The 25,556-nt window shown below is 38.2% G+C and overlaps 1 protein-coding gene across 6 annotated transcripts in view; it reads right to left on the reverse strand.

Annotated features, from left to right (window-relative positions):
- Positions 1-949: 949 nt before the first annotated feature.
- MKX (mohawk homeobox) overlaps positions 950-25,556 on the reverse strand; it is a 64,339-nt gene continuing 39,732 nt past the window's right edge. For 4 of the 6 annotated variants that reach the window (XM_032395863.1, XM_032395864.1, XM_032395862.1 and 1 more), the window contains exons 6-7: positions 5,675-5,708; positions 3,825-5,552 (exon numbers count right to left, since the gene is read on the reverse strand). In XM_032395863.1, coding sequence (XP_032251754.1) covers positions 5,366-5,552; positions 5,675-5,708 — 221 coding nt within the window. In that variant the 3' untranslated portion in view covers positions 3,825-5,365. Of the gene's footprint in view, positions 1,397-3,824; positions 5,553-5,674; positions 5,709-18,932; positions 19,012-25,556 lie in introns of those variants that run through there. The other 2 variants (XR_004298291.1, XM_032395866.1) reach the window with 2 other exon arrangements.

Here is a 25,556-nt window from a genome sequence, read left to right on the forward strand (position 1 = left end):
CAAATACCAATGACCAATAAGCTTACGTGTGTCACTCATCTTGAAAAAGTACCAGTTAAAACAATGACAAAATACCACTTTTGCCTACCACATTGTCTAGTATTGAAAAGTTTAATAATACTCAATGTTTTGAACAAAGTGAAGAAAAACGGACACTCACATCCTACTGTTGAAAGTGTAAATTGGTAGACCTTTTACTTGGTAATTTGGCAGCATCCATCAAAAAATTTAATTTACCTATCATTTGACCCATTAATTCCACTTCTAGATATTTATTCCATAGACGTATAAGTGGCTGAAGACACATATATACAAGAATGTTCACTGCATCAGTATTTATATCAGTGATGTTGATATATGGTCTGTATGATGATGACAATTCACCAATTGTTTGTTATTAGTCTGTGAGGAGATAAGGGGTCAGAATATAAATCAACTAAGAGCACTATGAGTTCAGGTGACAATTTTTATTCATAGAAGTTTTTCTTGTGGTATGCTAATTTACATTCTGGTGTAAGTTCCTTATCTCAATGTAAAACAGCACTTTAGAAAAAAAATTTTTTTTAAAGATTTTATTTATTTATTTGACAGAGAGAGACACAGCGAGAGAGGGAACACAAGCAGGGGGAGTGGGAGAGGAAGAAGCAGGCCTCCCGCTGAGCAGCGAGCCTGATGCAGGGCTCGATCCCAGGACCCCAGGATCATGACTTGAGCTGAAGGCAGACGCTTAACGACCGAGCCACCCAGGCACCCCATAAAACAGCACTTTGAATAGCACTAGTTTATAATAACTAAAAATTGGAAATAATCCAAAAGTCCACCAAGTAGGTATTTGCTAATTAGAAAAGATCCAAAATAAAATCCTATGCATTCATTTAAATAATGAAATCTACATATATATAGATATGATACATATATATACATACACATGATGGAATAGAAAAAATATTGCAGAATAGTATTAATATGGTAAGAAATGCAAGATGAAAAAGTACAAGTTCGTATATGCATAGAGTTTCTGGAAATAGACACAAGACATTGTTAACCATGGTTATCTTTGGGATGTGGGATTGGGATCATGGAGAGATAGGGTATGGGTTTTTTTTTTTAATCTTATGCCTTCCTACACTGCTTAAATGTTTCTACTGCTAGCATAAGTTATGTTTATACTTTTTCAAAACATGAATTAAAATTTTAAATTTTGTTTAAAAGTCATGAATACAAGTCAGATTAGACTCACTGCAGATCAAATTTCCAGAAACTGGCTTTGGGCTGAAATTTATTTCAGAAGACTTACTGAGACAGACTTTACATGAATTTCCATGGCGTCATCCGTGTAAAGATGTAAAAAGCACACCAGCTTGTTTTTCCAAACTTAGAAATTGGTTTTTCTCACCTTAAAAAAAAAAAGAGTTTATTATGGGCAATACATACACTTCTCAAACCAAATTTTTAGTCCACCTCTAAGATGTGTCTCCAACCTAGGAAGTGATGAAGTTAGGATTCTGTCCCTGCAGTGTAACTATCAGTCACCTAATTCTGACCATAACTGTTAAAAAGAAGTAAAGGACCAGAAGACTCTGCTCAAGAAGGCCCAAAGATGGTAGATCACAATATGAACTTGACAGAATCTGGGGGTCTTATATGCTTCATGGAAACCACAGTTTATATTGCCAAAAATATGGGATATTCGGTCTTACAGAGTCATCTGGAACACATTAATAATCATTAACATTTGTACAGTACATGCAGTTTGCAAAGTACTTTTATATTCACTGCCTTATTTAATCCTCACAATAGATCTTTGGAGTAGGTAAATTTCATAGATCAAATTTTATAGATGCAAACACTGGGTACACAAGATTTATGCTTATTCCCCAAAGTCACCAAGCAGTGAAGAGGCAAAGCCAGGTTATGACAGTCCAAGTCCTTACCACCACCCCACACTGCTTTCCAAGGCATGGCCGACCTAAGCTGCCCCAGACAGAAGAGTCTGGGTGGCTTGCTTACTCTCTGTGTTTATTTGCATGATGTTATGCTGTTGAGCTGGCTGAGTTTAAAAGCAGACCATGGCTGTTGCCACTGTTTGTTAAACATTGCTACTTGGAGCAGGCAGGGATACAGACAGCAGCTTGAGTTCTTAGTCATCTTGAACAGGATCAAGCAGGATGAATAGAGGGAAATGCAATTCTGGTTGATATGGATGAAGGAAGCTCTCCCACATGCTATGTCTTCTATTGGCATGTCTGTTCTTTCCTACCTTTGTTATACTTTATCCTTTTCTCTAGGAAGTTCAAGGTAATAATAATAAAATGATCTTTCTTGAAGGTCTCTCCAACTCTGATCCCAACTATTATTACTCCACAGCAGTCTTTCATGTCAGATATCTTTCCTTTCCCAAGGCTCTTCATTAAACTCTCCATATTTCATATGCTATGTGTATTTCTACTTTCTTGCACACAAACCCTATATAGAGGAATTATAATTATGTGATAATACCTTCCACTTATTAAGCACCTATTAAATGCCAGGCATTGTGGTAGGCACTTCATGTATTGTATGTGATCTCTAAACCTTGTAGCAAATCTACAAGGTATGACTCATTCCTCTCACTTTGCAGATGAAGAAAGCCAAGCCCAGAGTGACTGAGTCTGGATCTTATGCAGTGAGTGGCAGAGCTGAGATTCAAACATAGATCTGTCTAACTTCAAAGCCAGTAATAATGCTTATTGTATTAGCTTCTCAAAGAAGGTGTTTAGTGAAAATGTTCATTTTAAAGCTATGTATTTTAACAGTTAGCATCATACTCTCTTTTCCTCGGCTCTTAAAAGGTAGGTTGGTGGTCTAAGGTGATGAAAATCAAACCTAATACAAATGCAGTGCTCCCATATCATATCCCTTACCAACCTAAAGAGACTTACAGCATATAATGGACCCTTCTGTTCTACTTCTTTCTCCACCTGGTCAACTCTCAAAGGAAAACAAAATTCATATGATCTTGAGGTCTAGAAATTAACTTTTATTTTCAATCTGTCAAGAACTCCTGGCAGTTATTAATTTTATTAAAATGATTACATATGGCAAAACAAAGAATAGAGGTAATTCTATTTCTCTACAACATAAATTATGAGTTAGATTCTTAGCTGCTGGCTCAGCATTGTTCAAGATTCTTTTAAAGGATTGGGGGGACTTTAATTTCCAGAAAACGTTAAAGCAGCAAAAGAAAAAATAAATTAAAAGTAATTGCAATTGGAGATATTGCCAAGGATGTGCTAATTATAAAATCTTCTTGATGTATTTATAGGCCAGATTCCAAGCTTTGGTATTTAAAAAAAAAATCATGTGAAAGCTCTCCTATATTGCCTTGTCATCCATAGTTTATAACATAGAACAAATTTGCTGATTCTTTTCAAAAAGATGGCAAAAATGAATTATGACTAATTCAAATAAAAAACAACCAGCATCCATTCATCTAACTGAAATATGTCAAAACAAAATCAATTTTATTAAAATATTTAATACCAGAATAACTTATAATAGTATGAAAAAGAGTGAAGTACTTGTCCTTAGTTTTCTTTGACATGATCACGTTTTGACAAAATTCATTTATAAAGATTCCAAAGTTTTTATCATGGATCTGTAACTATTTAAGGATGTAAACCAAAAGAACTCATACTTCATCTGATCATACAGTCATAACTTAACATATCTTGCTTTGCATTTACTGTTACTGCAAACAGCAATTTAGAAAACAAAGTAAAAATATATATATACAAAATATTTTTATATCAAATTATTTTCATTACACTAAATAAACCCAATCCCCAAATGCTATGTTACATGAAAAAGTGTCCTACAATTTATATCAAGATTGATATTGTCCATATATCAACTAGAGCAGCCTTTGGTTTTAAAAGCGTTTTGCAAAATAAAGAAAAATATCACCACATGGCTGCACTATTGGCTCTCATTCACACTCACAAAAAAGCTTTCCAGTTTTAAAAAAAAAAATTACAAAATAGATTACATACCCAGAAAAAACATCCCACCATAAGAGTCAAATCCTTTTTACTTCTCTGTAGCACATATACTCTGTATTATATTTGGCATCTCCACTGTTTATTCAAGTTTCAAGTCTCCCCAAGCTGATTAGAATATTATCGTTTGATTGAAAACTATATTCTTCTTTCTTGATATTGATTATTCTCACTCAACGATAGTTTAATTTAGAAACAAAATGTTCTTTCTTTTAATGCATGATTTCACTTAATTTTTACTTATTTAATGTCCTACTTGGCAAAATTCAAAGACTGTCAATGTTTTGTTTTCCATATGTTTTAAATTTAAAAACCAATTGTGTGTGTGTATACGTATATTCACAGAGATACATTTCTTTCATTGTCTTGTTCTCGTTGCAATACAAATTGTCCATTAGCAATTATAATTTGAAACGAACCAACTAAACGGTTTTTCAACCATTCCGTATGAAACAGCTTCCATCACAAAAAGCACTGAACTCTAATGCAAACAGGATCATGTGTTAAAACTAAACTATAGGTTTAGTTCTACACAGGAACATTTTGAGTCATTTATATAATAAAATTTTTAAAAACTTCAGCGAAACTTAAGAAAAAGAAAATCCAAATTAATTCTAAAAGGGCATTGTGGTATTTTTCCAGCAATGCTTGGAAAAAGTTTTTCAGATCACAATGTATCACTGGGATTCTTCTTACGTGTACATATTATGTGATCGCCGCTCCTTTTCTTTTGGACCTTTGTTGTGTGTCAGATAGGCAGGCAAGAGACATGCATGAATTTCTCACTGTCACTCTGAAAAGCATGCTGAACAATTTTAAATGCAGAATGTTTTTTTTTGTTTTGTTTTTTTTAGAGGAATGTTTCATTTGGGCTGAACAGACTTCCAAGTTTTAACATGTGAATTACTGAATACATCATGAGGGCTTTCAGCGAGTGTGGTTTCAGTCCTGGAATGGTTACAGGCCCGTCTGGAGTGACACACGCAGACTAACAAGCATGGTGGTGCTGTCATTTGAGGCATAGCTACTCCGCTATGCCCACGTTGTTGCTGATTTTTGGGAAGCAAGGCACTTACTGTAATGGCAATGCAGACACTTGATGCATAGTTTGAGTAACATAAAATAAGTTACTATTTTTGATTAAAGTGAGGTTTTTATAATTTATATGTCTTTTATAGAAGCAACTAAATGATCTAGTTAGGATAATTAAAAATAAGAAGAGGTTTGAGAGGGAGTCATTTCCACTTCTGCTTCGGCTCTTAAGGAGGAGGATTTAGGGGAAAACACTGACGTGAAGAACAGCCATTGGTCTGAAAAGCGACAAACCCTTAAAACTGCTGAGCCAGTGGCACTTTGACGGTCTTTACTTCTGCTATATGTGACGACTTCTGGATGATGCAGCTCGTAGTTCCCTGCAGGGTGTCTTTGCCCTGTGCAAGATTGGTTAAGGCCATAGCTGCATTAATCTCCTTCCAGTAAGTGTCATCCTTGCTTGGTCCCTTCCTGTTGGCTGCACTGGATTTAAGCAAAAAAAAAAAAAAAGAAAGAAAGAAAGAAAATGATCAAACTCACTGCAGTGTACATGGAAAATGCCATCAGTGAAAAGCACAAATGGCAGATAAAAACATATTTCTCACCTGTCGCCCTTGTTGGATCCATTTTCCAGAGTGTCTGTAAAGACAAGCAAAAATTCAATTATTTTTCTTTTTCTCTTTCTGTTTTAATCTCTGGAGTTGCATCATTAATGAGCGGGAATAGAAGCTCATCAGGAAATATGGTTGAAAATCAGTTAATTTTTTTTTCTACAAAGATAAAGTAGTTTAAATTAAGATACAAAAGAAATCTCTCTGCAAATGAGAACAGGTAATATAAAATACAAAATAGCTTCCATAGATACACGAAAGTCTGACGTTGATTTATTCTGAGAAATTGGGCTTTTTCATGAGGAGGCAGACAGTATAGGGACAAGAATGCTAACTCTTCCTATGGTCACTGGTCTCACTCTCCCACTCACCTGCTGTGTACCTTTGGACAGGCTATGATACTCCCACAAAGTCTGGGATGCAGTTTCCTCGACTATAAAATAAGGGAGTTCCTAGAACTTCACGGTGCCTCTGGTTCAATATTCTATGAATGACTTCATGGGAATCAAACCTTTCTCTCAGAAAAAGGACTGACAAATAGTTCCCTCTGGCTAGCTAGCAAATGAGTGACAGATTCAGTGTAGCAGCACAGGACTTCTGGTCCTATTAGAATAATAGGGCACCAGCCTTCTAGTGGCAAAGAAACCCCTCATACTGCAGGAAATGAGCATTACCGTGTGAGCTTTGCTTATGCATTCTCTCTTTTGGTGTAGATTTCCTCCCTCTCTCAGGCACTAATGTCTACCAATGCAAACATCAATATCAAGAAAGATGAAACGGGCTATTGATCTTGATTAACTTTCCCTAGGTAGCTTTTAGGCTAAAAGAATATGGTATTGGGAACACAAAAATAGACATGCTGGAGGGAAAGATATAGAGAGGGTAAAGAGGATCTGCTAACATGGCATGGGAAGTGGGGACAAAGGAGCAGGGTTGGGACTCCCCATCAACCTACGAGACTCCAAAACTAGATTAAGTCATGACGACCACCACCACCACCACCACCACCACCACCACCATCATCATCAAAAACAACAATAAATATTACCAAGTAGTTACAGAATGAGGCACTTTGCCCTACACAGGAAACATGAAAAACACAATATTTACTCAAGGCCTTCTACTGGTTCTATGGCTTTTGGAAAGCTGTCTTTTCCTGCCCTCCATCCTCTCCCTTTGTTTTACCTCCCCCAACCCAATATTTTTGAAGGCATTTTTTCCCCCCTCTACAATACCCAAGGCTAGTAAGGCCAGGCAGCATAATTTTCCAGTTCTGGGCTCTAAGATAGCCATGGGACTTGAGAATAAGAACATCAACATGATCATAATACAGTGTAACCAGGGTAAAATTTTCCAAGGAAGATATGGTCAAGAGGAAATGATTATATGTCCATGGAGATGAGGCAGCTAAACTCCTGTGTCCTCTAGAAAGGAAAAGAATTAGGAAAGCCTGTTAGTGCATACTGAGTCAGGCATCCTGGTGTGGACCTGGGTAAAATAATGGGTCACTATGGGCTCTTCGTACAACCTTTCCCAGGGACCCAGGGAGCTTAAAAAAAAAAGAAAAAAAGAAGGCAGGCAAACAAAACAAAAACAGTGCATAATTGACAAGGTTGTTATGAGGAATAAATGAGTTGCTATGTGTCTGGCCCAAAACAGAACAACAAACATTGTCCCTTTCTTTGATCTCCTTTCATTTAGGGGTCCTTTGAGGGAAACAGCTCAATCTGTGAGCAGTTGGTCACCCTCTGGATCTTCTGGTCCCTACTAGGTTGGCCTGGATGGTTAGCTATATTTCTGCTGCTCTTGATATTTTTGGAATCATACAATTACTTATGTAATTGAAGGAAGAGAATGACAGTTTTTAATTCACAGAACTCTAATAATCCTAGTTTACAGATCACTTCCTATGTGCCAGGCAGTAGTCTAAGCACTTTGTGTCTTAGCTTATTTTGTATTAGTGACTCTGTATGTGGATAGCATGTCTCTGTTGTGTCTGTTAAGTCATTCTTTGTTTCGTACTATTATCTGTAAATCTTTACTCAGGAATGACAGAGTCCAGGCCTTTGTTTAGGAGGAGGAAAGCCAGCAACACTGGCTATTTTACAGAGGAAAAAAAAAAAGAGTTAAGCCTTTGCTCAGTTTTGCCCACAAATTGCAACAATTCTGTTGCCAAAGTGAAGCAATAGGTTATGGAGATATTTATTCAATGGAAAGACTTGGCAAAAGCAGAATAAGTTCCATGAAGCTTAAATAACATTAGGGAAATAACAAAACATAATTTAGAAAAGACCATGTAACTGATGCTCTGGCTTACAAACAAAGCAGTCTCACATATTCAAAGGGGACCAGAGTTGGATTCCCTACCTGAATGGTCAACCCGAGAGTGATTACCGCACAGACGACAAGAAGGAAGCCTGTGGCTATCAAATATGTAATGGGTTACAGAACCCAGAAATGCCATAAATGAGTGGAGCCTGCCTGCGAAAGGAGAACATGGAATTCACTGTTAAGGTCCACGGAGAGCTTCTATTTAAGAGGATGCGTGAACTTGCATGTCCTGCAGCCCCATCAAAGGCGGCTGCTTCCCTGAACTTGTTCCATGGAGAAACAAGTTGACTACAGCCAACTGTGAAATTATAAAATTCTGCTTACTCCTTGGGTGTATGTGTTTTACAGTGTGGTGCCTATGAAAATACCTTTGAAGTGTAAAACATAGAGTCCAATCCCTGTTCGGGTGTTCTTAATTAGTTTCATGAATTTCAACAATGTCCCCAGCAGCGTTCAAAAGATTGCATCCTGCGTTTTATTTCTAAAGCTGATGGGTACGTTCAATGTCATTAGGTACGGATTCAGGTTCTTTTCCCAGCAATGGAAGAAAGGTCTTCGTAAAAAGCAATGAATAGAAGAGACATTTTGCTTCTCTATCAATAGCAATGCGAAAACAGTGTGTAACAAAGCTCAATGTCAAACATTTCAAACCAACAAGAAAGAGGTGACTACTACTATTTGGGGCGGAGGGGGGTGGGGAGAGTCTCTGTGTCCAGGGTGCTTTTGGTTCAAAACATAAACTGGTGTTAGAAGGGCATGCTTTTGCTGTTGCTGTTATTGGTGGGTTGCCCGGTGTCACTAGGATATTAGGCGTCCAAGAGCCACCTCCTGCAGAGTAGTGTGTTCTAGTTCCCAAAAGAACTAGCAGAAGGAAGATAGCAAACAGGGGCCCTTTTACTCTGAAACATTTGTGCTTTTGTAGGAAAGCAAAGGACAATAAAGATCTGGTGGTTTGGGAAGATTGTTTTTCTAGTCCTTATGCTGGGATGAAATCTGGGGAAATACCCCACCTATTTTAGAGAACTGATATCATCTGAGGGGAACTCAGAAAATGTACAATCTAACTCCTTATATTAAATAACTCTATTAAATGTGAAGACGTTTTTTTGTTATGCTTTTTTTCTTTTTGAAGTGTAAACTTGCTGGCTCTTATCTGATCCAAGTATTTCGTGTCTTTTCAGCCAATAGATAGGTGTGGTGGGTCTACTGACCCACCACCAGTGCTCAGGGGGCTCCCACCACTTCTGTCCACTGCAGACAGGTGGTCTCACTGGCTCCTGTCCAGGAGCGGCATCCAGTCACAATCTGACAGGAGAGGGAAGGATTCAGAATGCTGCTGAAAAGACAGAAATCTTAAGTCTGAGTAAGAGCAGACGTTTCACTGCTGTTAATTAACATGCACAGACAACTTAGGGCCTGACTGCCCTACATTCAGCTCAGCTGTATCTCTTACTCTGCAAGTAGCTTGGCTGGGCCTCTCCGAAGTCTGGGCTAAAATGCCTTTTTAGATTCTAAGGTTCCAAAAATCAGCTACGCTGTCAATTACCATAAAAGCAACTGGTTGGCAGGAACAACTTATTGGACCAGCCAAAAGAGCGTGTTTTAAGACCAAAAAAGAAAAGGAAAGAAAAAAAAGAGGTGCGTAGTTAGGAAAATCTTGGATGCCGTAAAACCCAAACCATGTTGAAACTTAAAGTGGGGCTATCCTCAGTTTGGACATGTGTTTCCTTATAAAGTTACGTTGAGAAACAATTATACGGAAAACCACTTCTATTGCAATTCGAGACATGTAAGCACCAAGCTCTGTGGGCAAAGTGTCCACTCGAATTTGATAAATGCAATTTAGAAATGTATTAGTTCTGATCTATATTCCTGAAGTAAGAGTTACGGTCATAGAAAGAGACAAAAATATGGCCAAATATGTTTCTCTGAAATTTTTTTTTCAAATTTAATCAATAAGCCCTAAAGTTAGGAATGTTTAAAAAATATTCCACAAATGTGGAACAATAACTCACATCACTGAAATGTAAATAAAGCATATGAGGATTTTAAAAAATTAAATAATCTAAAAATCACATACTACATATTTCCCTAAATTGAAATGGAGTGAGTCAGAGCTCCAGACGCTTGACAACTGCGCCCCCTCACACTGTGTCCGTTTTGGGGTCATCACTAGGGACAGCTGATGTGGACAGCCAGGGTTTGGTGTGTTTCTGATCTCAGAGGTCCCAAGAGCCCCCAGGACACCAGATCAATTTCTGGAGTTATTTACATACTTGTAACAGTTGAGATAAAGAACAAGACTCTGGCGAACCAGGCAGATGGAAAACCTCTCTGAAGCTTACGAAATGCTGACGGCTTTAAATCTACAGGACCTTACCCCAAATGGACAAAGCGATCCCTGGGGTTCCCTGCTCCCACCTCCACAGTCTCTATCTTTATCTCCCCACATACTGGATCCAGGCAGGGGTCACACACACACATACAGATTGGTTCCACTCTGACTCTACACTTTCCTTTTAAAAATAGCATATGCTGTGTTTCTCTAATAAGAAGGTCATACAGGTTCACTGCAGAAAATCTGGGGAAAAGTGTAAAAGAGAAAATAAAGGCAATTTAGGGATAACTAATATAATATTTGAATATATGGCTTTTCAAGCAAGTTTATATATGTTTTTAAAAATAGGGTCATTCTGTACATGTTTGTTTTTTTCGCTGAACTTCGACTTTCGCCTTATTAATAAATAAGATAGTAATCTACCATGTGGCCTTCCCTGATGTGGCAGTGGTTTTTGCCTGTGAAATACAAACAGACTGGAAGAATTCAAATCCAGCTTCATCCAGTTTAAACTTGGATATTGAGAGACTCAAGTGTTACAAGAAGGGGTTATCTTTAAAAATAACAATTACTAACATTGATTGGATGCTTATTCTTATGCCAGGCACTATGCCAGGAACTCTAAAATGTTATCTGGTTAAATGCTTACAATAACCCTGTGAAATGCACCATGGGCCTTATTTCCAAATGACACTGTAGCTTAGAGGGGTCCAGAAACTCGCAAAGGACACAGTTTGGCAATGGGGGTGGTGAGTATCACATCAGCCGACTCTGAAGGTCATGTTTTTACCTACTGCATTCAATTATTCGAGTGGTCTCTGTTGACAAAGCCACCTTCGAAGACCGTGACAAGGCTTAATGCACTGTTTACATAGAAAGCCCGTCGAATGACAACCTATTAAAAATCTATTAAGCACCTTTTCTGTTCTTTTTGTTAGTATTTTAGATCACAGAGATGCAAAAAGAGACTTTTTTTCTGCTTATGATTTAATCTATAATATAAAAAAAAATCTGTCCAAATCACAGAATAGGGACTCTAAGCTCTCTTGAGCTCTCTCCCATGCTTTAATTGGATTGACATTTTAATAGACGTGATATCCTTATAATCACTCTTCTATTGCCCAGAGTGAGTTACTGCTGAGTTACTCCTAAACAGCTGTGGCTGCATCACTTTTAGAGGAAATTTTTGTGGTTAGCCTCTCTTTGGGGTAGGCAGAGCTTCTGAATGAGTAACAATAAATCATTCTAAGTGATGTTTGCCCCAGCAGGAAGGAAAAGAAATACCCAACAACCTGCAACATGTATCTTTGATGACGGAACTGCTTCTTCCAGTTCTACTACAACCAAAAGTGAGTTCTACTTTAAAACTTGAGCATGGCAGGAAGAGATTGCAGTTGAACCTGGTGAGTATCAAGGACACTGCTCGCAGAAGAGTTACTGGAGCCTGAGTTTTGACAGCCTTGAGATGGGAGGTGGGGGGAGAGTTTTGCAAGCTTTCTGAATAGTGAGAATTATAAATGAAACCCACCTCATCTTCATGGACAGAGTTAGTATTTTTTTTTTCCTTTTTGCAATATACTAGCTCAATTATTTATCCTGAGGCCTTAAAGAATGAATGACTTCCAAAATCATTTCAGAGTTTGAAGAAAAATCTTTTCCAAAAATTAAGCCAGTGTTTCCTCCAGCCATGACTTCGACCATCTGGCCAAAGATTCTTTTCCTTCCTGCTACCTCTCATGTGGGCTGGCCCCTCACTATGGTTAATGATGCCCAGATGTCCTGGATCCACAGGATCCCTACCTTCTGCTGCCTCTCTGTCAATGCATCATCTCCTCTAACTCCTGCCAGGAAATAAAAATTAGAAACCACACCCCTCTCTTCTGGACCAATAGCGAAGAACTCCTCGGTGAGGGTAGGGGTAAGCTGACATCTCAAAGCTTTCAGGATAGGTTATATTTCCATTAACAACAACACTCTTTATTGTTCCAGTAGTAACCCATGTCTGTGTGCAAACCTGTGAAAGTGTGGCTTGGCTCCTTATCGGTTACGGAGTAGTGGCCTTGATGGCTTTCCTTATTAGGCAGAGCATAAGACCTTGAGACTAATGGCTCCTTGTTAATTCCAAGTGGTACCTTTGTTGCTGTAAAATGCACAGGTATTCTGACCTCATCAATCTAGGCTGGAGGACTAAAGGTGTAGGAAATGGGATTTATAATTTGAAAGTAACTTTTCAAATAAGCAGAGTACCACCCAGTTACAATGTCTCAACTTCACTTTCAATCTTTTTCACTAAATACATTAAATATTCTTGATGCTAAGTTGTTCTGCATGATCCCATCTACCAAGATTGCTCCTCTGTGATCTCAAAGGCTCCACCTTCCCAAAGTCTAAAACTTTCAGTCTGAAACTTCACTTTGAAAATTAGAATGCAGTCTGTGGGGGAGGAAATTGTTGGTGAGTGACCAGAAAGGGGGTCTGGAAATGTTAAATATTCTCATTTCTGTTCTTAGCTCATCGTTATTAACTATGAGGGTGGTCTGGTATGAGGCACAGAGGCAGCCTAGGGCAGTGGTTGGAGCCCAGACCCTGGAACCAGACAGCAGGAGATGGACCCCTGCTCTACCACTTACTATCTGTTTGACTGCTGACCACCTGCTTGACTTCAACTTTCTCACCTATATAAGGGGGCTAATAGTACTATAATGATACGCTTCTTCTGAGGACAACATGATTGAATATTTTTTAAAACAGATGAGAGCTTGAGCACGTATACCAAACACTATATGAACCCTCGTAAAATAAAATAAAAAAATTAACCTCCTCTCTCACTTTACTTTTTACATCTAGAATATGGGGTTGAATGTAGTCACCAGAAAGATTAGTATTGTTCAGAGATTTAATAAAAAAACCATTATGTAAGAACAAAATATTTTAACTCTGGGCAAAGCCCATCAGCTCAGATTAATGGATTAAGTGTGCAGAATCTATCATCTTCAAGGACAAAATGGCTTTTCTGATGCTATTTTGTGCCAAACTATCACAACATGCCAAGACAAAGAATACTGGAGCCACATGAAAGAAGAGCTGCAAACTTTAAGTGTCTAATGTATTTCATTACTTCATTTTTCTCAAGGGGAATACTGGAGATGTTACCCAAAATGCTTCATCCATGAAAGCTAGGTTTCCAGCCAAAGTCTCAGAAAATGACTTCCTAACTATGCATGAATAACTTCTGTGTGTGTCTGTGTGTTGCAAAGAGCATTAATTGTTTATAAAAGCACTCCTTTTGCATGCCAGTTGGGCTACTAGTTTTGAAAACTGGATGGACTTACCAATTCTTAGCTTACCTTAATTTTGGCCCAAAGTTGATATTGATATTCATCCCCTAAGTTCTTCAATAGCACAAGAACTCTTTCTCCCGAGATCAATTTTATAGCTGCTACATTGCAGTTCTAGAAGGCTGACTTGTTTAATGAATATATATCTGTATAGTGTTAGGTTATGAAGTATTAATATGTCTTTCTTCAGCAACAGGAAATGGAAAAATATGCATTTGTAATAATCTAGAAACTGGCTGGAGAGTCTGGCTCCATCTATGTATTTTCAAGCTCTTCAGTATCTCTGAAAAACCATCAAAAAGTACTTTTCCTTGGATATATGAACCGTAGTGTATCTTTGAATTGGCTCACATTTTTGCCATGTTTTTCAAATTCCTCAAATTACCATCTCCAGAAATGGCACTTGAGATGAGGAGACCTTGCTTTTAAACCTGTCTGACTGCATTAACACCAGAAATGACACAATAAAAGAGATGACGCTCACAAACTTCTTGGATCTTTCTGAGGAGTAGCAAATGACCGCTTCTCTACCCACAGTTCATCTGCTGTATTTATTAATAGAAAAGAAACATATTTTAGACATAAGATGAACAGGATTACCAGTCCTTCTACTTTTCAAATACATTTCAATGTTCTTAATACACTTAAAATGTTAAAACTGTGCTTGGCATGTCAGTGTTCTATGTTCACACATTTAGGTTCTGTGATTTTCTGCTTTTCATTTCAGAAACAGTCATTTAAAGTCTAAAGTAGGGGCGCCTGGGTGGCTCAGTCGGTTGGGCACCTGCCTTTGGCTCGGGTCATGATCCCAGGGTCCTGGGATCGAGCCCCACATCAGGCTCCCTGCTCAGAGGAGTCTGCTTCTCCCTCTCCCTCTGCCCCTCCCCCTGCTTGTGCTTGCTCTCTCTCGCTCACGTTCTCAAATAAAATCTTTAAAAAAAAAAAAAAGTCTAAAGTAGGGTGAGGAGGGGCTTTGAAATGAAGATTGGGAAGATTTTTGCTGACGGTATTGAAGGGCATGCGAATTTAAAAAAGGAACTAGGTGTAAAGGGGAGATTAAATGCCTTCCAGGGCCTTGGTTTCTGCTGGAGGTTCCAGAGTACTCCTAGTCTAAAGGTCTTCTGATGATCTGTTTTGATCAAGGAAATACCAAATCCCTCCCCTGCCCCATTTAAATCTTGCCAGAAGTATCTACTCTAAATTTTGCCCAGGAATCTACACCCCAAAGCATTTATTAAATTCTAATAGCATACAGATCCTAATCCACTATTATCACCTAAATTTAGAATACAAGAGATTTCCAGGAAAAAAAAAAAATGGGGGACAAATGGCTGAACAGTAACAAGTTGCTCTGTTTGGAGGGAAAACAAAAACATGGATAGATCAAAAACCATCTTTTTGTACCACAATTTGTAGAAGCACAGGATGTGTCCTGGGACCACAGGAAAATAGCCAACTCACTAGGTACGTGACCTTGGGCAAGTTAGTTGTGCACACCTGTGTCTAAGTGTCTTCCCCTACAGAATGGGGACAATAGTAACACTTACTTCCCCAGGCTGCTGTGAGGGTTAAACGAGGTCGTGAGTGTTGAACTCTTGGAACAGTTCCTGGCCCATAGTAAAGGCTATGGCGTCACGATTCCTGAAGTAAAGAAGCAACACTGTCCGTCATCTTTAACCAGTCACAGGGGCTGCTCCAAGTGCCACAGGGGTGCTAGCCTCACGTGTGGTGTCCGCTATCACACCCTAGCCTCTAACCCATCTTCTTGAAATGCTGTAGAGAGGAGAATAACATACACAAGGGAACTTCTCAAAAGGGCAGGCTCCTGGATCCCATCTCGGACTGCGATTCTGTAGGTCACAGAGATACTAAGGAATGTGCCTTTGAATGAGCTCCCGGGATGCTCTAATGTAGATGAGGAAAGGGCTGCCCCTGGAGAAAAACTGCTGTGGGGCATTAGACTGTGTTTAGTGCTGGAACTCTTGGGGGTTCACTCCAGGGTAGCAGCATAAGGCAGAATTTAGTCGGTATTTTTCAAAAATCATTATGGGTTCTTAGTATTCCAACAAGGGTCAAATAACAAGGCTGTATTTAACAAACCAAGTTCTTGAGTCTACCTTCATGTGAATAGGAGATATAACATTATTGTTGGAAAATATTGTTCAGAAATGGGTTTCAGAGATAATTTTCATTGTTTCGATTTTTGCTGAAACGTGAATATAATACCACTAAGAATGCCTTTTTGTGGGGGCCGGGGGGCGGTAAAACATTTTACTTTCTTGCATTGCTTTTCCCCCGGTTATTATAATTTTTAATATACTATGACATATAATTCAGGGACAGTCATTACAAATACAAACTGGAGAATGAAGAAACCCAAGATTTTCACTGTAATATATTACAGAATACTTCAGAATAATCAAATCATCCTCCTTCTTCTAATTGGAACAGCGATGGTAACAATATACTGTTATAAGATCTGTGTTTTCTGTTTTGAAAATAAACATGTTGGCCCAGCTCTATATTGCTGTGATGGTGGGGCCTTTTATTTTTGAAACTCTCGTATTTTTTTTTATCTTTCCTTTGGGAAAACAGGGTGACAGATAGTAATCCACATGGGGTCATCAAAAACTAATTATTCAACCTAACATAGAATTTTTTCTTTCTAGGGTAGGATAATAAGCTTTTTTAAACTAAAGTAAACTTAGTTTCTGCTGCCCTTAGTAGAATGTTTTATTCAAGCCTGCCTCAAAAAGAACAGAGCACTGTTTTATTATACATCAACATAGTGATGAGGTTTTACAAACAGTTTTTGGCTATTTTTAATGTTATTTTTACAGCAACCCTGAGACGTAGCTGGAGCTATATGATCTCTAAAGAGGAACAAGGATAAGGGGTACAGAACCACTATGCAAAAAGTAGGCCACCACCAAGGCCAAAATCACTAAAATTGAATGCCGTGGTCATGATGTTGAATACAGCTGTGAAGAAGGATTGAGAGGATCCTGTCCAGGCCTGCCGATGGCTTTGCTCTTAAAGAATGGCAGAATGTCAGAGCACCTTGGACCAAAGGACTGAAGAAAACCAAAGTACTAATGGTGGTGTATGGGCAGGCTGAAAACTGAGAACAACTCTTGGCTGGGTGTCTGCAGGAGGGTGAGCCGAGAATGTTCTTTCCCCAGAGCACACAGACCCATCCTATGCTGAGACCACCACTGCCAACGGCCTACCAAAATCAGACGTAGCAAGTCTAAAATAATAAGGTTTCACACCCACGCTTAAGGAATGTAATATGCAAGAAGGGTACTTCTGTGAGCATCACAAGGTATTAAAAATATAGTACTTAAGCATGGAAACAAAGAAATGATAAAGAGAAAGCAAGCACCCTTATGATCATACATCAAACAAAACAAAACAAAACACCAGAGCTCAATGACTACCAGGAAAGGACAGAACAAGTATAAAATTCTTGCAAAGCCATTTCATGAAAATGTAAATACAACAGAATGGCATGTTTTCATGATTTAAATATATTTAAATGCAAGCAGCTGCCATACATATTGTCTTATAAATGTCATATGCTGTTATAAGTAAATAAGGCACCTGAAAAATAAAAAAGAAAACATTTACTTTAGTCATTAAAAATTATTGATTTAGGGGCGCCTGGGTGGCTCAGTTTTTAAGTGTCTGCCTTCGGCTCAGGTCATGATCCCAGGGTCCTGGGATCAAGTGCTGCATCGGGCTCTCTGCTCCGCCGGAAGCCTGCTTCTCCCTCTCCCACTCCCCCTGCTTGTGTTCCCTCTCTCGCTGTGTCTCTGTCAAATAAATAAATAAAATCTTAAAAAAAAAATTATTGATTTAGAGAAAGGAACAATGAACCTAATACTTTCTCTAGGCTAAAAGTAATCCTCTCCTATTCCTTATATTTTCTACCTTTTCCCATACTTTTTGAGACTTTAGAGAGAAATGTACTGTTTTTTTTTTTTTTAAAAGATTTTATTTATTTGACACAGAGAGAGAGACAGCTAGAGAGGGAATACAAGCAGGGGGAGCAGGAGAGGGAGAAGCAGGCTCCTGGCTGAGCAGGGGGCCCGATGCGGGGCTCGATCCCAGGACCCTGGGATCATGACCTGAGCCGAAGGCAGACGCTTAACCGCTGAGCCACCCAGGTGCCCCAAGAAATGTACTGTTTTAACAATCAGTAATATAAACCAATTTTAAACAAAAGAGAGAAAGGGAGGGAAAAGGCAGAAGGCTGTGCAAAAAGGAAAAGAAAGCAAAAGTTACATTTCCAGAACAAACTAGATCCACATATCCACATTTTTGTTTCTGGTGATGGAATACACTATACATTCTCAAAAATAATTTAAAAATTAAATTCTCTAATTCTAAATTCTCTCCAGACGTCCAGAAATATATGGTGAATCAGCAATGAGAAAAAGATAGTAATTATTGCCTTGAATCAAAGTATTATATAAAGGAACCTGGCTCTCATACATAAGAGTAAACAAACTATATATTTTCATCATGAAAGCACAAAAAAATTACCCTTTTGGGGGGGTGGGGGTAGGGAAGGCTAGTAACAGCCAGGAAAACCATACATTCCTTTATAAGATTTCCAAGCTCTTGTAGGTAAGCGGCTCTCTTCCCTTCCTAATAGATGTGGTAGTTCTAGTCACTTTTCCACACTCAGGAGGTGGAAGCAAGAGGGGTTGGTATTCAAGGGCAGACTAGTTTTTCACAAGAAACCAAGAGCTGTGAAGGCCCCTGGCCTTAGAAAAGTGCCACAGCACCACTGTTCGTGACATCTATTATTTCAGATGTCTATCTACTTAGAAGCACACCCAGTTAATGCCCAGCATGAGTGCACCACTCTCTGTTATGCATACAGTTCACACATGGGTCCAAAGCCAAAGGAGCTGAAGCATAGGAGGAGTAACCATCCTTCCCAGGCCACCCACAAAGGGAGCTGAACACAGGACATTACAAAACACACATGAAGAAGTGAGCCATTGTTTCAGGCTTTAGGGCAGCAGTTAATTATACAGCCCTCAGCATAAGATGAGAATAGGAGGGAAGAAGGTGGAGTTGGCCAGCAAAGCTTTTTAGAAAAAGTATTTCTCTTATTTTCCAAACTTGAAGTAGCTGGATACATTACCCAGTTGATTTGCAGCCTACGTTAGGAGGCTTATAAAAGCCATTCTATAAAATAGTTTATTAGACAACATAATATATTGATTCTTACTTGGACAAGAAGATGGCCAATAATAGTCTCAAAGTGAAAGAAGCAAGAAATCTGTATTTGAGTTGACTTACAGGAGCTCCTAGGAGAAGAATAAAGAAATGAAAGATGAGCAGTGATAAAAAGCCCTTGGTGAAAATGCATTTAATTAATTATTCACACAACTAATCCTTGTAATAATAAAAACTGGCAGGGCTAGGAAAAGCAGAAAGTGGGTCCAGAAATAGAAAAGAGATTATTTTTACACTGAAGAAAAGAGGAAGTAAGGGGAGTTGCGTGGGGCAAGTGCTGGAAACATCTATCAAAATTTTGCTTTAGAAACGGGAGTCAGAATTTATGATTAATTGAAGAATTTTTCAAATGGAATTCCAAGCTAATTTTAGCAGTCTTTGAGGCAGAGAAATAAACCATTAGTTACTTAATTCCTCCAGCTGCTTTTAATGGGATTCGTGTCTTTGTTTTGGTTTATCATGAATTGAGTACACCTGTTCTCTGCTCATCAGTGCAAACTGTGGAGGGTACCTTCACTTAACCACACTTGATTCCCCCAACAGTAAGGTACACTGGAAGGAGAGTAGATTTTTGGAAGCAAAGAGCTTGGGGTCTGAATTGCAGTTCTGCTGCATATTAGCATGTGGTATGGGGCAAGTTACCTAATCTCTCTGAGCCTCATTTTTTTTCATCTATATAATAGATACAAAAAATATTGAACAATGAGGACTCTTGTAGAAATTAGAAATAATCACTGTAAGACACAAGGCACCCAGTAATACTCACTACATAACAGCTACAATTATTCCACAATTGGAAATACTCTAGTGGCAGCAACTTTTGACGAATGTGGAAGATTTACCTTGAAGTGGAGCCGATAACAACAGAACAATTCAAAATAGCTTTTGTATTTGAATTATCTAAGCTAGGTCAAGGGCAGCCATGTTATGTCTATGATGCTCGAGTGTGGAGAATTATCACAGGAGCAAGACTGCATATTATGAAGGCTTCGGTTTTGCAATGGCTTGGAGAATATCACTTCAGTTGCTTGGTAGCCATAATATGCAAAACATGAGGATGGAATCTTTGGTGAGAGTGAGAATGAGCATACCAAGGCAAATTCCAGGATTATGTCAGCAACTGATCTTTTGCTGCTCATTTTGGGGCTGACACATGTAATAGCTATTGGACCAGTGGCTTACATGTGTTACCCATGCAATCATACAGGTATGTTGTAGTGTTTACTCTTAAATTCTTGGAGAAAGTTTTACATGTGAAGGCCCTTACTCACAATAGAATATAGCACTTGAATTTGGGGAAACAGCTTTGGGAATTCCCAATTCTTATAAGCTACTTCTCTAATATTTGTCATTAAGAATTTTCTATGAAGATCTAACTAACTGGTATACCTGTCCTTTTCACAAGGAATAAAATAACGACTTAAATCATATTTAAAAGACCTTAATTGTACCACGGCTTCATCTTAAACAGCTGTACTTGATATCTTTAAATTCTTGATTGACTGGAGCAAGAATGTATAGATTATTCTAAATACTCCTGATATTTTACAAAGAGACTGATAATTATTAAAAAGTTCTTCCCACTGCGTGGCAGAATGTGAGAAATACTTGATTTCTCTTGAAAAAAATTTTTTGCCATCTTTGGATGGCTGGCACTTTGATAGAGAATGTACAACTACATTACAGTGAGTGTGAACTTATCCAAGTGAAAACCAAATTATCTTTTTGTGTCAAGTGGAAAATTATACTTTATACGTATCATTTTATCCCCCCGAATCCTCCCTGCCATTTTGGGGCATAATTAAGGGCTAGGTCAAGTTAACATAATTCAGTTGATGATAATATTTATTGAACACTTGTAAGTCATAAATGTGCAATTTATCTCATTTCCTTTTTGTGTATACCTATCATTTCCCCCATTTTAGAATATGGAAATTGAGACTGAGAAAAAATGACTGATAGGTCCAAGGCCAAATTGTTAGTAAACAATAGGGCCAGTACTAGAAGCCAGATCTTTTAATTTTAAGTGTAACAGAATTTGCTCTTCTCCAAGTTGTCTTTACTTGTTCATGAGTCCATGGGTCACACAGCAAACATTTACTGAACGCATCTTATATGCCAGGCACTGTGGTAGGCCCTAGAAATACAAATCACTAATGGATCTCATCCCTAAGCAACTCACACTTTGAGAGAGAAATGACAACAGCTCCTTGAGGGCAGTGCTGTGGGAGGGAGCAAAGGCAAGGGCAGGGAGTGGGGGTCCTGAAAGGAGAAGATATCCTTAATACATCCTGCATTTGCTCTGAGAAGGAAATGTATACCCGAAGGGTGAAGGGGAAAAAATAGTTTCCTTAAGTGAAAGAACTGGAAGAGAAGAGGATCTATCTGGCCGCTCACCAGTCTGAGAATATTGAAAAGCTAGACGTTTCAAGACAAATCTCCACTAATCCATCTTTTACCAAAGTTCTCACTTAAAGTCCACTTTTTGACATGAAGTATTTAATAGGAACTTATTTTAGCCACAAAGTGCCCTTAAAAAAATATAATATTGGACCCCATACTAGGCTAAAAGAAGAAGGTATTAGGTGACTGAAAAGAAACTTGCATTAAAAAAAAAAAAGGAAAAAAAGGACTTGTGGAAAGCCTAAAGCAGTTAATGAGAGTTTCTACTGAAAACTGAAAGTTAATGACAACACAGTTTCTTTGCTATTGAGGACAGACGCTTCTAAAGAATGGGTAAATCAATAAAGTTCATTTTCTAGTGGCATCTGGAACCACAATTTTAATCTGTTGAAATGGCAGAAGGACAAAGAACAAAATACAAATAAACACGAAAAAGTTTTCTTTTAGAAAGAAGCCCCATTTAATTGGCTTCCACCCTCGCAGTTTATATTCAGCTCCCTGACGGGGAATATAACTCCCTCAGGAAGGTGGCTTTTTGTTGGGTGCGTGCATGATGTTTATTCGTCTTGCATCTAAAAATTAGAACATAACAAGCTTCTAATCATCACTTGTTAATTCCAAACAAAAAGAATTCTTTTTTTTTTTCCATTGAAAGCAGAAGATTGTAGTAAAAAAAAAAAGCAGCATTCTCCAAGGTCATATGCTGTTGGCAAAGCTCAAAAAAACCTTGTAGTCCAACTTGCTTATGTTCAGCTGTGTTTACTTAGACTTAACATGACAAAGTCTGCCTCTGATTATGCTATGTAGTCATCTGCCCACAGATAAATAGATATTACACAAACTTTTGGAGAGAATGACATTTGGCCTCCATAATTCTGGAATAATTTACTATGTACCTTCAACTTAAAACACCAAAATGATCCACAATATGTTTTTGGGAATGAAACATAAATATTTCATTTTACAAAGGGAGCAGTCTCCATGACCTTTATGGAGTTTAGGTGATTTACTAACAAAGTATGGCACTGGTTTGGAAGCTGTGGGGTAGCTCTGCATCAGGCAGTCTGAGGCAACATTTATTTCAGTCTTTTCAATAGCGATCAAGATTTCAAGGAATTCCTGTAAACAAACCGTCACTTAAAGAGGATAACTTTCCATCAATTTTTGCAACAAGTCTCCAGAACAGAACATGCATATAAAAATAAGAGTTAACTAAATTATTTCCAGAGACTGCATCTTGGAGTAATGTTTACACTATCAGTAGAAAGCAAAAGCTCAATGTTTTACCACCATATCTTACACTAAATGCAAAATTTTGCTTTTGGGGTAATGTAAACCATTTCCACAGCATACAGTCTGTTCCTGATTACCTAAGAATTGATTCTGGCCCATCATATTTACTTTGCTTGCTGTTGTATTTACATAATAAAAGATATACATACTTTCCTCAACAAACTGAGATTGTTTCAAAGGTGGAAGTACTTATTATATTCCCCGGCTATCAATCAATAAACCAATCAATCAACAGATCTTTACTGCATTTTGCTAACAGCTGGTAACACAGTAGTGAACAACAGGGAGATGGTTCTGTCTTCTGAAATGTAGCTAATGAGAAAAATGACAAATGGAACGCATGCTGTCACTTTCTGGGTTACTCAGCTTAATTTGCAGAATTATGAAGAGTTTTCCTCCACGGAAATGAGTATATTTTCAACCCTGAGTCTTGTTTTATTATTGAATTAACTTAGGGATGGAGCCCTTCGTTGGGAGTGCTGGTGGTCTGTGAAGGGAGCCATGAATATTCTGCTTTGCCAGCTCTCTTTAGCAGTGCAGGCCATGTCTGTGAAAGGTTTAGTTTTTGACTGATTCATTTAATGCTTTCTAGTGTGGCCTTTATTCTAATTTTCTAAATTTGCTTTGAGAAGCGCTCCATAAAGTGGACTAACATACAGGATGGCAATGCTACTGTTCTAGCAACTGCCACTTACATTTAATAAGCGAAGATTTCCAAAAGCCTTTCCCTCTAAAAAACTGAATGGATCCATGTACCTTATGCCACATTCCCCCATTGTTTTCTCTTACTGACTTTGAGATTCACAAATATATATATATAAAAGAAGGAATATGTTTTCCAGTGTGCGTGCCTTTAAGGACAGCAAACAAATCTATAACATGTGCTGGAGACTAGTGTCCTACTCATACCAGTCTCTGCAAGAGCATACATGTAGGTCTCATTAGCTTTTAATGCAAAACTGCGTCCGCAAGCCATTCTAGAAAGGGCAGATTCCTCAGATTCGACATGTAGTCAGAGAATTGAATCCAGGAAAATGAGGGAGTATGAAATTCTCTTCTGAAGCCCAGCCACATGACCAAGCCACTGATGAAACAGCAAGCCCAGTGAGGAAGGCTGTTACTGCTCGAAAGAAATTACTTTCACAGCTTGAATCCGAGGTCCTATGAGAGCTGCCTCAAAGAGGAAGGTAAGTGGTGTTAGAAAACATGGGGGACAGACAGATGACTGCACAGTTTACTTTCCGAGCATGGGGGCTGTGGGGCCAGTTGATATATTAAAGTATATATTAAAGTAATGAAAACCCTTTAAGTTACGGAGCCACTTGCTGGGGGATTTCTTACAAAGGAAAAGTAAATTTGCCCATCTTATTAGATTGGACCGAGGCATAACCCTGCACAAAAACTAGTACAGAAGCTCATTTTTAAAAAGGAATAAAAAAATCCTATATGCGCAAATTATCTGACGTTCAGTCAGGGCTGTCAGGCAGCCGTGTTATGTCTAAGAAAGGAATGGTAGCCATCAGTATGTCCGACCACGCAGTCCACGCTCTAAAACACAGAATTTAACACAGAAGAAAATGTTAGTTAGCGGATCACTTGACAGGAATGAGTTTGCCGAAGTTGTGTAGCTGAATCAAATTTGGATGGCTCTCTCAATGTTAACCAAAGTTGGAAGAAGAAAAAAAAAAGGAAAAGCTTTCACAACCAAAAATCTTGAAAAATTTCCTATATATTTTGGTTTCATTTTTCCCAGAACTGAAACACCACAAAATAACACCACCTCAGTGCACTCATTTCCAGCTCAGTCAGGAAGTGCTGTGGTACATAAACATTTTTTATTTCACTTTTTTACAAGAAGGTGACCAACATTTTCTTAGCCTTCCAAAAAGCTTCAGGTTTGAAATACATTTTGGTTAAATGTCAGCAAAGGAATTTGCTCATCGTTCAAAAAGCACTTTTTCTTTCCAGCCTTGGAATATACGTAGAAACCGTGTTGTGAATGGAATTACAAAAAAGGCTTGGAGCCACAAAGGGAAACCCAGTTTTACAATTCCAAAAAGAGGTATGTAAGGAAGGATTCTGTACAGGAGGAAACAGGAATAACAAGGGACGTTCATATTGCATAGCTTGTCAAGTGCTTTCATGACCATTATCAACAGCTCCCTCATTTTACAGATGTGGAAATAAATCAGAGATGTTAGATGACTTACCTAATGTTTTTCAGTTAGTTAGTGGTAGAGAAAAGAATATCTGAACCCAGATCTTCAATGTCAAAAGCCATAATTGGAAGGCATGGATTGAAAACTAAAAGCCAGCATCATGCATAATGGGAAAAAACTAGAAGTGTTGCCCTGAATGTCAGAAGCAGGATAAGAATGTGCACCATCATCACTATTATTTAACACTGTACGTGGAGGTACAAGTCAATGCAACAAGGCAGGGAAAGAATCATGGCAAAAATTTCAGCAGGAGGTAAAACCATCACTGTTGGCATGTCATGTAATTGTATTACTAGAAAACACAAGGAAGTCAACCAAAAAACTGCCAAAAACAATAAGCAAATTTATGGTGGTAGCAGAGTATAATATTAACATATAGAAATCAATGGCATTCTCATATAAAAAACAACAACCAGTTAGAAAAATGTGATGGAAGAAAGGACTCTACTTACAACAACAAAACAACAAAAAGATAAAATACCTATGAATAAATTTAACAAGAAATATGCAAGACCTATTTAGAACATATTAGAACTCTACTAATGGCCGCAAAAGAAGACGTGGACAGACATACCAAGTTTTTGGATAAGATGATTCTACATCCTTAAAATACCATTTTTCTGTAATTAATTTGTCAATATAACACAATTCCAATAAAGCTAACAAAACAGTTTTTTTTAGTAGACCAGTTGATTCTAAAA

The sequence above is a fragment of the Phoca vitulina genome, unplaced genomic scaffold, assembly GCF_004348235.1.
Source record: "Phoca vitulina isolate PV1807 unplaced genomic scaffold, GSC_HSeal_1.0 scaffold88, whole genome shotgun sequence".
Classification (NCBI taxonomy): Eukaryota; Metazoa; Chordata; class Mammalia; order Carnivora; family Phocidae; genus Phoca; species Phoca vitulina.